The 12389-nt window shown below is 40.5% G+C and overlaps 3 protein-coding genes across 4 annotated transcripts in view; 1 reads left to right on the top strand and 2 right to left on the bottom strand.

Annotated features, from left to right (window-relative positions):
* The window catches only part of LOC125241310, a 95247-nt gene that overhangs the window by 26106 nt on the left and 56752 nt on the right, over positions 1–12389 (bottom strand). The gene's annotated exons all lie outside the window — the stretch shown is intronic.
* Positions 5346–6315, top strand: LOC125240524. Its single transcript, XM_048148417.1, has 3 exons — positions 5346–5482; positions 5614–5796; positions 6171–6315. The coding sequence occupies exons 1-3, from the start codon at positions 5346–5348 to the stop codon at positions 6283–6285; spliced, it is 435 nt and encodes a 144-aa protein (XP_048004374.1). The 3' UTR covers positions 6286–6315.
* LOC125241309 overlaps positions 9222–12389 on the bottom strand; it is a 54579-nt gene continuing 51411 nt past the window's right edge. For both annotated transcript variants that reach the window (XM_048149719.1, XM_048149720.1), the window contains exon 2: positions 9222–9798. In XM_048149719.1, the coding sequence (XP_048005676.1) occupies positions 9266–9775 (510 nt within the window). In that variant the 5' untranslated portion in view covers positions 9776–9798 and the 3' untranslated portion in view covers positions 9222–9265. The remainder of the gene's footprint in view (positions 9799–12389) is intronic.

The following is a 12389-nucleotide window of genomic DNA, read 5'->3' as shown; positions in this document are numbered from 1 at the left end:
TTTACTGATGGTGCGACTGAGTTTAGGCTCGTTAGAGTCAATGTTTGGACCCAGTGTGTGCACGCTGATGCTCTTTACTGAAGGAGGGGTAGCGTCCTTGAGGGATTGCAACTCTCGGTTGACCTTTTTTGGTTTCTTGGGGAACACTGTGATGAGGCGGTTGGGGTTGGTTTCTGCAACAATCAATTATTCATATTCGTACACGGTCGAGTACACAAACATCTTTCCAAGCCAACATGCCAAAAATACACTACCGCTCATAAGTATTTCTATTTAGGCACTGTCATTATTTCTTTTAACTCTGATAAATTTAGTGTATATAGCTCCATTTTTGCTGCTAAGCAGAATTTCGACATTATATCAACACTTGCCTGGGAAAATGCAATATATCAGTTGTTAACCACAAAAAATTACAAATATTTACACCTAAGCAGTAAAATTTGTGAGGTTTTGGTAACTTATACATTTTATTACGTTTTTGGTAGCCGTTATTTCTCATATTGGATTTAAATTAAAAGGCTTTGTTATACTTAAACTGTATAAAGACATATAGTTTTGTGAAAAAAAAAATGTTTTACTTACATTGAGTCTTTTTCGTCTGAATTTGGTGTTATACAAATAACAGGTAAGTATTTTCGCGTTTTTTTTACCGGCATCGAGGACTTTCAAACAGACCCATCGCAGTCAAAAAATTGGCGACATCTAGCACTAATTTACTCAACAAAGATCGAACTGGAAGGCCTAAAGTGACAACTCCAGCCGATGATCGTCTTTGGTAGAAGCTGGGCTGAACCCTGCGTTGCAGTCCTACCACTTTCAAGGTCTATAAATAAAACAAAGAGGCTAAATTGGGCCATTTGACACAAAAATTGGTCAACAGCACAATAGAAAAATGTGCTTTTTAGTGACGAATCCAAGTTCGAGATTTTCGGTAGTAAAGAAAAGCATATGTGCGTAGAAGAATTGGAGAGTGTATGGCTGATAATTGTGTTATGGTTACGGTCGAGCACGGAGGGGTTTGGGGAAAGGCATTTTAGTGCCAACAAAGTCGGTAACTTGATTAAAATTGAGGTATTCTCAGAAAAAAGGGATACTTTTTCGAGGAGAATGCTTTGCCATCTGGAAGGCGACTAATCAATCAATCAATCAATTATTTATTCGTGATAACTACAAAATACACAAGTAAGAAAACAGAAACAGCAAATAAAAGAAATTAAACAAATAAGTTACCACGAAATGGTCTCGACTCAGCATAAAATGCTAACCCGAGGGTCAGCGCTGGTCTTCCGTCGGGACCATTTTGTTGGTTACGAACGCAGCTGTACGACGCGGACATGTGACACAGTGAACGCAGCGCAAAGATAAAACTAAACGCAGCGGCGAGCGCCATCTTGTTGCTGCCAGTACTAATTGGTGCCAGGTTTACTTTCTACTACTATAATTTTGTTTATTTTCTCTGTATGTATTCTACTTTTAAAAATAATAGTACATTACTACAGAGGCCGGGACAATCGAATTTTCGTTCCCCTTTGATACCACGTACCTTATACTATTAAACGAGCAATTCTTGTATATTTATTTATTTATTTATTTATATATACCGACGATCTCGGAAACCGCTCTAACGATTTCGCTGAAATTTGTTTTGTGGGGGTTTTCGGGGGTGAAAAATCGATCTAGCGTAGCCTTAGATCCCGGAAAACGCGAATTTTCGAGTTTTCATGAGTTTTTCTTTCGCATTTGTAAACGTAAAATATGGTCCTTAATTTCGCCGCGCGCGCATCGATTCCGCTTAACTCAGTCGCACGAGGTCGGTCTAATGTACGCAGATAGATCGTAGGTGTCAGGGTTTCGAATCCCGGCCAGAATTTAAGTTTTTGTTTTTTGTCTTCTTTTTTGTTTTTGTATTTATAAGAGTTTTTTTTTATCTAAAGACGTGATATATTAAAATAGAACCGAGCGAAGCTCGGTCGCCCAGATTACGCTTATAAAAAAACAAAAAGTTAAAAAAAAATTCAAAAAAAACGAAAAAAATTTTTTTTGTATGAAAACGCACCCAAAATCAAATATTGTCTAGGGCCCGTACCAGTTGCAGTCGGCACGTCTATAAAGCCTCTTATAGTTTTTTTTTTTAATTGGCTAAATACCTGGATGTTATGTCACAATTATCTGTGTTTGGAAATTAAAAAAGAGGACTTTGCCGGCCTTGGCCTGCAAGGTTTGTATGAAATTCCATTATCTATCAATCGTCCTAGCCGCACCTGCAACGTCATACTTCGCTGCCAATTATAAGGCACATAACATCAATATTTCATACCATGTTTGAGAAAAAATATTTTTTTTTTGTTGTTTATTAACTAAAACTGTCATTTTAACGATATTGCCTGAATTTGAATACTTAGTGCCTAAATACTTTTGAGCGGTAGTGTACATTTACCTACACGTCTCTATGAAGAGTCCCTATGTGAAGAAGAATGTACTCGTACACACCTTGCTCCAGGTAGTCGTTGATGAGGTCCTGCGCAGTCTTGCGGACGCTGCCCAGGCGGCTGCGCGCCGTGCCTGAGACGCCATCCGCCCCGACTCTGTAGACTCACCAGCACCCACGTATTTCTTGCAGTCTTCAAGTATACTATCTATTGCAATGGTCCCACAAAAGGCGAGTGAGTTAAATATGAACTATCAGTGACAAAAACGAATAAAAAATAGTCGCTCCCGTTCAAATAAAAGAGACGCGATAATAGCGCGAGCGAGTTATAAGTAATTCGGCCGAGCGATGAACCTTTTGTCGTTTTCATCGCCGAAAACTCATAGCTTAAATACTCTCTTTTGGTGGAACCAGCGCCTATATGGAGAAGAATGCACACACCTTGCTCCAGGTAGTCATTGATGAGGTCCTGCGCAGTCTTGCTGACGCTGCCCAGGCGGCTGCCGCGCCGTTGGACGGAGACCTGCGCTTGAGACACCACCCGCCCGGGAGACTCAGCGGCGCCCATGTAGTTATCGTACTCTTCCGGGGCATCTGACGTAAAGGAGGATTTATTGTCAAAATGTGTAGCCACAGCCTTTTTACTGATATACAGGCACAGATATAGGAAGAAGATCGGACATGCCAGGCGATTTGAGCATAGAGAGTGCGTGATCTTTACGTCGAACTCATATGATATGGTAAACTTAAAAGTTGACCAACTTTAGAAAATAATGTTAATGAGGATCATACAAAGCTGCCGAGCCTGGAACAGAAATCATGGAATACTCGGTGACTCTGTCGTCGAAGTCCTACATGATGTCTACATGGGTTGACCAACTAAAAGATGACATTCTTACAAAGCTGCCTGGGACAGTCTAGAATTCTAAGCACGGAAGACTCGGTGACGCTGCTGTTGAACTAATATGATATAGTACCTATCCATAAAGGTTAACCAGCTTTAGAAAATAATAATGATCTTACAAAGCTGCTACTTAAACCTGGAACAGAGGCCAGAGTGCAAAGCATGGATCTCATGTGATATGGTGTCCATAAGGGTTGAGCAACTTAAGAATAAGCACAGATGTCAATACCATAGATCAAGCAAACGTATCTACTTCAGTGTGTCAAATGAACTCAGTAAAATCCACTGAGAAGTCCATCTTTAATCGCAGCTTGCAGCTTTCGGGCGTCAATTTTTGTAAGTTGAAGTCAACAAAAACATTAAAAATGGATCTTTACGTGATATTTAATTGCAACAACACAAAAATTATGAACACTCAAGGGCCTGAGACATATTTAAAATCACAGGCAAGTAACAACCTCAGTACAAAATCTGACACGCTCGGTCCCTGTACAAATAGATGAACTTGTGTCTTCTATCTAAATCTAGTTCTGTGAGGATAAGTATCTTACAAGCTTGGAACAGCGTGTGACAGCTAATGGAGCAGCTGACATCGGAGTCCAGGATGCAAAGCATGGAGGACTCAGTGACGCAGGTGTCGTACTCCAGGGCGGGGTGGCTCTGACTCAGGTACAGCCGGTTGGCTAGGTTCGCGGCCATGTTTCCAGGGTTCGAGGTACGCTTCTGCGAAAGGTGTTACGAAAAAAAATTGGTTAGGCTTTGAGCTTGTAGTTAAAACTGCAATCCTTGACGCTCTACAGTTAGCTCTTTCTCTGATCGGTGCGACAAAACCGGTTGTCTATCGTTCACCACGGAGCTTTAACGATTTTAATCATTCGGTAAAAACATCGTGAGAAAATCTTCGAAGAAATTTAAGGTTGTATGTGTCCCCAATCCACATTGGGCTAGGGTGGGGACATTAGCCCGAGCCCCTCTCACTCGTGAGAGGAGGTCAGTGCCCAGCAGTGGGATATAGGCTGAATTATATATTTTATAGGCCCTTCAGTTAAAAAAAAAAAACAGCGCAACGCAGCACTGCTCGGAACTAGATCTGAGGGACGCTGCTGCCTATTAGGCATCTATTGTATGAAAAAAGGAGCATCATCACGAAAAGAAGACGGAACCTTAAAATGTGTATAAGGACAACTGCAGCAGTCAGGAATCGAGGTGTTGCTAGTTTTTCTTTTTTGAAGACCAATCAAAAGAAATTATTCAACATTAAGCACATATTTGTATCTTGAACTTTGGGCAGCGGCGTGGGCGATATCTCTTCGCTTGTATTTCAACCAACCAATTATCATAAAATGATGAAAAATTATACATCCAATCCAAACCTTTTTCAGGAATCACTTAAAATCCGTTCCAAAGGATATGCTGCATGCCAGACAGTTGTGTTTCTCGTGGAGTCACCACCAACGGCGAAGAGCTGTGCCCCCAGCAGCCCAGCGCGTCCAGTGGTGCCGAAAGGACATTTCTGCTATTTCACTACATTTCTATTTAAAAAACACATTTTTACGGATTCATGGTGATTTTGATGGTGTAATGACGGATATTGACGTTTTGCTGATAGAAACTTTATTTTAAAATGGAAATCAAAGACAACATGTAAAATAACACCTTCATACTTCGTCAAGTTAAACTAAATAAGTATGAAATAAAGCTTTTAATTATTACACTTGTCCCAATATTTCCGTTTTCTGTAATAGTTTCGCTTGCCTCCTGTGCCCTCAGATGTTATTTTTCAGTGGAATATAATACTTTGCTTTTAAGTTCATTTACAATAAGCATATATCCTCCTTATTTCAAGAAAGGAGTTCACATTGTTCTGCCATTGCCGTAGTTCTGCAACAAACGTCAACCAAAAGATAAACAATCAATATTTTTTATTTACATGTTCCCTTTTATACCATGAAATAGAAACTGCAAATTACTCGTCTAGAATAAGTTAAGTTTTTCCAGTATTCGAAGGTTAAAATGGGAACACAGTTGGGCGTTAAGCCGTGCCGCTGTTGCCTCTTGGGTCCGAAAGGGGAACAGATCACTCCTAGGAAGAAGCTGCTTACCAGAGCATTGGAGAGTTTCTATGATAACTGTGCAGCGTACAACTTGAGGTAAAGCCACAGATGCTTATAATAGTACAAGTATGTCGAGTATAGAGGGCTCACTGCTTTTATGATCACAAAATGCTACCTTTCATAGTCCTTATCTACATATTAGTATAGTATTTTTATTCGTTATTCAGATACATCCCATACCGAACGCTGACGGACCAGACTTGCGTTCAAACCATCGTGAAAGACTTCGTGCTGCTGTTCTGTTTCTTCGTGACCAACTTTGTGGTGTTTCTGACCATTCTTGCCAGGATCGCTATGCACCTGTGCGATCTCTTCTTCGAAGCTTTTGATTGGATGAAGGAAATGTCTAAGTAAGGTTTCAGTTTGTGAAACTTTTTTGACATTACTGAATAAAGGTTTCCCCAAACCTATCGACATGGAATCGGTTCTAGCCGGCCAAAAATCGGTCGTTAGTAAATATGCGTACGCATGCGTTCAGTGACGATAACGACGCGTTAGCGTCTTCATGATTCAACCTTTTTACTCATTGTCACAGGTGTTTTGCGAGTTTAAAGTACTTATATATACTTTTGCTACTTGCCACTCACGATTAAGGTAAAAGTATGAACTTTCAGCACTGACTATAGGTTTGAACAGGCCAAATTTAAAGGCCAGACACACTTCTCCTTGTGACATACTTGCCCGTATTGATCTTTAAATAGAATAAATAACTCGTTGTCCACAGGAGCCCGGAAAAACCGCCCCAGAAGAAAATGCTGACTCACATCTCGCCTCAGGAAGACTGTCCCAACTTCTGCCGAAACCCGAGGAACAGACAGCACGTGGTAGTCAGCCACTAAACCTCTAAACATTTATCCGCCGTACTGTACTACGCCCCATTAAATTGAACTGCCATTGTCCGATATACATATAAGACATACAATCAATAGGTAATAACTTTTAAATCGCGTACTAATTACATTTTAAACTGACCTCCAGCGTTTCAGGGACGGCGTTGTCCCCGTGGTCTCGGAGAAGACTGGCTTGTAGTGACATCAACACCTGACAGCGCGTAACACTCAGTCATTGTTACGTTGCGTATGGTTGCGCGAAATGCCGATCACTCAGCGCGTACCATTCTGTCAGTGTCGTTGCACTCAAAGCGACTCACTCATTCTATTCATTCACTTAATTATTCACTCGGTCAGTGACAGAAGAGAATGGATTTGAATGGTGTGGAATGGTTGGTTGGAAAGTTGGAATGTGTGTGTATTACATTTAGATAGACGCAACTAAACGCGAATACGTGATGGTCACTTGACAAAATGTTTTTGAGGTTATGTTAGGAAGTTTCACTTCTTCCGCGTGGAGTCCTCCACGCACTGTTCGAACTACCCGCACTGTTTGGTCTTGTTTATCAACTTGAACTGTTGGCGCACTAGGGATGTAACTCCGCGAAGTCCCGTTTTAAAAGTTAATATGTGTAATAAATAATCGTGAAAGTCCAGTAACGTACAATCATAGCTCAAACGGAAGTGGGAGGCGTATACAGCGGTACATAGGCTGCTTACAATCAGGCGGGTCATATGCTTGTTTGTCGTCATTGTATTTTAAAAAATCGCCGTGTGTTAAAGACTAATCCTAGTAAAACTTACTAGCACGTTCAATGAAATAAAAGTCAATCGCAGTTTCAATCGAAGGACGCATTATTGAACAAAATCTTATCACGAAATATAGGGAAAATTTTCCTTCGTTATTGATTTACAATAGGTACTTATAATAATTACAAAATGTCAGGTGAAAAACCGGTTATATAAATTTTTGGACGGTTTCTGACTAGGTTTTTGCTAGAAGATTATAAATAACATACGTTTTTACTAGGGATGTACCGACTAGTCGGGAAAGCCGACTATCCGGCCAAATTTCTAGTCGGCGATTAGTCGGCGACTAGTCGGCAAAAAAGGCCGATTAGGCGGCACTTCATTAGTGATAGAAAAACAGTACAAAAGTAAATTATCAGCTGAAATTATGGTTGTAATATTATGTGCCTATTCGTAATTCCTTTCTTTGTCAAAACAAATATCTGTGATCACCACAGAAAGAAATTTCCTACCTAGTATTATATATTTCATAGGCAGGATCACTACCCACTAAGCCAAGCCGGTTGTTAAAAATGGAAAATGTATATATTATATTGATATTGGCGTGAACCTTTGAACCCGTAAAAAAACATGAAAAGCGCGAATGAAGGGATAAAAATGATATTCAAAAATTTGAATGTGAATTTAGTCGTAGTATAGTAATAGTGAATTTAGTCGAAAATTATGTTTTGGCCGACTAGCCGACTAGTCGGCCGACTAATCGGCCACCCGAGCGCCGACTCAATAGTCGGTACATCCCTAGTTTTTACAATTTAATTTTTTTTCGGGTTTTATTATTCTTCATCACACTCCTTCAGTAAATTGGAATTGTACAGTCAACGGCATAAAGAAGTGCTGATTTCTGTACCTTGTCGCTTTTAATTGTTTGACAATTTCCTATGACATTTCAAACAAGACGTTAATATGACAAGATACAGAAATCATCACTTATGCCAGTGACTGTACGTAGGCGCAGCGGGAGTTATAAAAATATCGTTCTCCCTAGGGAGTTAGGTATAAAATTTCTAGCACCTACACAACTATTTTCTTTTATATTTTTTATACTGCAAGTGTGATGAAAAACATTGTTTGTAATTTGGGGGTATAAGAATATTGCAAACTCGAGACATTACCTAAATCGCTCCGTGTTGCTTAATGAACTATTGTTTTTCCTCTGTATTTTTATATTTCATTGTCACTGCGTCAAAATCCTAACTGCATTTTATTACATTTGTTTCTAATAAAAAAATGTTGAGTTTTAACAGATTGGCCTTTATGACGTGAATGGCCAGCTAGTTCTAGTGTAGTCTACGGTTCAGTAACCTTAGTGCGTTTTCACATTATCCGATTCGATATCGGATGTAGGATTTCAAAGGCAAAAATCAAAGATGGCGGCGTAAAATATATGGAATATCGGTCCTACATCCGATATCGGATCGGATAATGTGAAAACGGCCTAAGGCGTACCTATTCAGAAAAATATACAAAACTTGATAATCACAACACAAATCCTAGTGGTTTTGGGACTCTTTCTACTCTGAATCGACAGCATTCCGCATTTCGTCACATATTATTAGTTTAGAAGTTTTTTTCACTTGTGTGCTCGCGTTGTTTCATAAATTTTTTTGGAACACATTATTTTTACTGTAGGTAAGTGCGTTTTCACATTATCCGATCCGATATCGGATGTAGGACCGATATCCCATACATTACAAGCACCATCTTGAATTTTTTTCCATTAAAATCCTTCCGACATCCAATGTCGGATCGGATAATGTGAAAACGGACTAAGGATTGAAGCAGCTGGTGATTCTGTGCCCATCGAAACCAAAAATACCATAAGGATCTGAGGAATCAGGTCTACTCGTTCTATTTTAGAAAAAACGTAGCAACTGTATTTTTTCTAGGAAAACCTCCAAAGGAGTTAGGGTAAACTCGCCTCATTCGGTGACACACCTAATTCGGTGATACAATCTTTGAAGCAGTATTCCGAAAGACGATTTTTGGTTGTTTCACCGAATTAGGCGTGTCACCGAATGAGGCGAGTTTACCCTATACAGTTGGAATTATGGATTTATAATCTTTTAATTTTTCAAATGGGCCGTTTCAGCAAATAAAACTCAAAGCAAAATTTACAAAAGTGGCTTATATAAGATTTGACAAAAAAACAGTAAGCAGTACCTGTTAAAAAACACTACAACTAAATGTTTGACTCAGTCTCAGTATCCGACGGCGAATCGCTCCAAGAATTATGGTTGAGAGCCCGCGCCTTCATAAACAAGTATTTGGACTGCATGTTCTTCAAGTCCCCCTCTCGCTCCAGCGGCTTCACATTCCTCTTCCGCGGGACCATCTTCGGCACCCCCCACACGTCCACCACAGACCGTATCTCCTGGCTGGACTCCGCGTGAAGAATTAGTAGAAGCGAGGATGTGTTCAACCCTCCCCTCTTCAAAGTGGCCACAGCTCCGCAGGTCTTCTGAGCTAAGTTATCTACTTGAAGGTATTTGATGGTGTGTCTCGGGAATGTGTTCTCGTAAACATAGAACTGGCCTTCCGCAGCAGTAACCGGGTTGTTCTCTATAGTTGCCGCGTCCAGGTGCTCCAGGTGGCCGTTCCATTCCCCTAGCTCGAAGGGCGCCTTGGCTCTGCTGCAGTTTATGGCTATAGTAATCCCAACGTGTAGGAGAAGCAACGCGACTAACGCCATCGGGAGTCATGTGTGGACTGCACCTGGTGTTAAACAATACGCCGATAATGCCTTTTTGGTTTGCGTTATTTTCTATTGTTGGCTTACGTCGTAGGTTCGTTTTACGTAAGATTTGATGATGAATTCACTTGTACAGTCGTTACAGATACATCTGGGCGGGCGAGGTGCCCACAAATATCGACACGCGCCTCTGTTACATTAAAGTGCGTGTTCTGGTATTTGTGAACACTGCTCGCCCCTATATATCAGGTGGTGACTGTACCTAGATACTTCCGTGGTACCTATATATAGTATCGTCCCACGATAAGTCTGCATAGATTTTAATAGATTACTCACGTAAAGTATTGAGTTTTCACTAGAGACTGTCAAATAGTTCTGGTTCTATTGACTTCATACAATCAGAAAGAGAGCGCCTTAGCTGTAAAGTTAGGAACGTATTGAAAACTCCGATGAAAATTTTAGTACATGAGCGTTTCCGCTTGGAGCGCTGTTCAGTTTTTCCATACATTTTCCGTAACTCTCACTGAAAACGTAACGTATTTTTTAACTCAAAAAAGTCATGGTAATGCTACTTTGTTTTTTATCAACGTTTTCCTGAGCGGGAAACAAATATTAAAGTAATGTTTTAATACGTTAATAACTAGTTCTATTTTTTTGCTAGGACATATACATTTATCACAAATGTGATTCCCAAGGTTATTTACAAAGTTATATATACTAGAATTCGTAAAATTTCTCTTCAAAATATGCTTATTTGATAATCCTTGTTTGAGTATTTTAACGGTAACATTAATGCTTAAGTGGTCAGATAGGTTTAATTCATCAGAAAACACATTTTGAATATTACACATCGATATATTTGTAAATGCGTGATCAATACATGTGCTAGATAGATTATTTATTCTGGTAGGTATTTTGATTAACTGTCTGAATCCAAATTGGGTAATAGTAGTTTTTATTAAGATTACATTTGACCCGATATAATTTTTGATTGCATGCATACTCAATAATCTCTGCATAGATTTTAATAGCCCCACCTCTGCAAGGGTTAAGTAAACGTCATAATTTCATCAAAGTTTAAAATAACATCAGCACTGGCGAGGCTGTGAAAATCATTGCAAACTTATCGTGGATTACCTATAAGTACTTGTATTAGCAAGTGTATGATGCGGGTGAACGGAGCGGGTTCACGTACGCAGCGCAGGTGGCATTATATTGTAGGTAAAATCCGCAACATTTTGCTAATATTCACGTAACTCGCTTTCTTTACATCTAGCTCGCGCTAATATGCCAGTACTACCGAAATGCATTAGAAAAAGTACATGCGTTCCAACGAAAATGTCAGTACCTAGTCATGGTAAACTATCGTACCTAAAGTGGCGCACTGACGACCATCAGCCCAACGGATGGCAACGTATGTAATGGCGCAATTTCATTAGTCGATAACTCGTTCGGTATACATCATACGGGGAGTCCGCGCAGGCGATATAACAACCAATGAAAGTGGTGCAATTTAATTGGTCGTTAACTCGTTCGGTATGCAGCATACGGGGAGTCGCCGCAGGCGAGATAACAACCAATGAAAGTGGTGCAATTTAATTGGTCGTTAACTCATCCGGTATGCAGCATACGGGGAGTCGCCGCAGGCGAGATAACAACCAATGAAAGTGGTGCAATTTAATTGGTCGTTAACTCGTTCGGTATGCAGCATACGGGGAGTCGCCGCAGGCGAGATAACAACCAATGAAAATGGTGCTATTTAATTGGTCGTTAACTCGTTCGGTATGCAGCATACGGGGAGTCGCCGCAGGCGAGATAACAACCAATGAAAGTGGTGCAAATTGATTGGTCGTTATGCAGCATTCGGGGCTCCCCGCAAGCGAGATAACAACCAATGAAAGTTACTATTACTATTTAATTTCCCGAATGCGGGCCCTGTGGCATGCGTTCCAGAAATCTCTCGCACCAATGCGGACCCTATCGACTAATGAAAATGTTTCCCCGAATGCGGGCCCTGTGGACTGCGTTCCAGAAATCTCTCGTACCCCGCATGCGGGCCCTATCGACTAATGAATAACATATAAATAACAGCGCTGTCCTGACAATCCTATATGTATTTCTGGTCAGGCTTCACTATCACAATTTATATCACAACACAATTTATATTGTTCAAGAAATAAAGAAATGAATGAAATGAATATCAGAAGACTATTGGAACCTAATTACTAATTGGGTAACATGTATTGTCAGAAGTATGGCGCATTTTCATTAGTCGATAGGGCCTGCATGCGGGTTACGAGAGATTTCTGGAACGCGTGCCACAGTGCCCGCATTCGGGGAAACGTTTTCATTAGTTGATAGGGTCCGCATTCGGGGTGCTAGAGATTTCTAGAATGCATGCGGCGCATGCCACAGGGCCCGCATTCGGGAAATTAAATAGTAATAGTAACTTTCACTGGTTGTTATCTCGCCTGCGGGGAGTCCCCGTAAACTGCATAACGACCAATCATTGATTGGCAATCAATTTACACCACTTTCATTGGTCGTTATCTCGCCTGCGGTGACTCCCCGTATGCTGCATACCGAACGGGTTAGCGACCAATTAAATTGCAGC

The sequence above is a fragment of the Leguminivora glycinivorella genome, chromosome Z, assembly GCF_023078275.1.
Source record: "Leguminivora glycinivorella isolate SPB_JAAS2020 chromosome Z, LegGlyc_1.1, whole genome shotgun sequence".
NCBI lineage: Eukaryota > Metazoa > Arthropoda > Insecta > Lepidoptera > Tortricidae > Leguminivora > Leguminivora glycinivorella.
The sequence above is the reverse complement of the archived record's forward strand: the minus strand, read 5'-3'. Positions and strand labels throughout refer to the sequence as shown.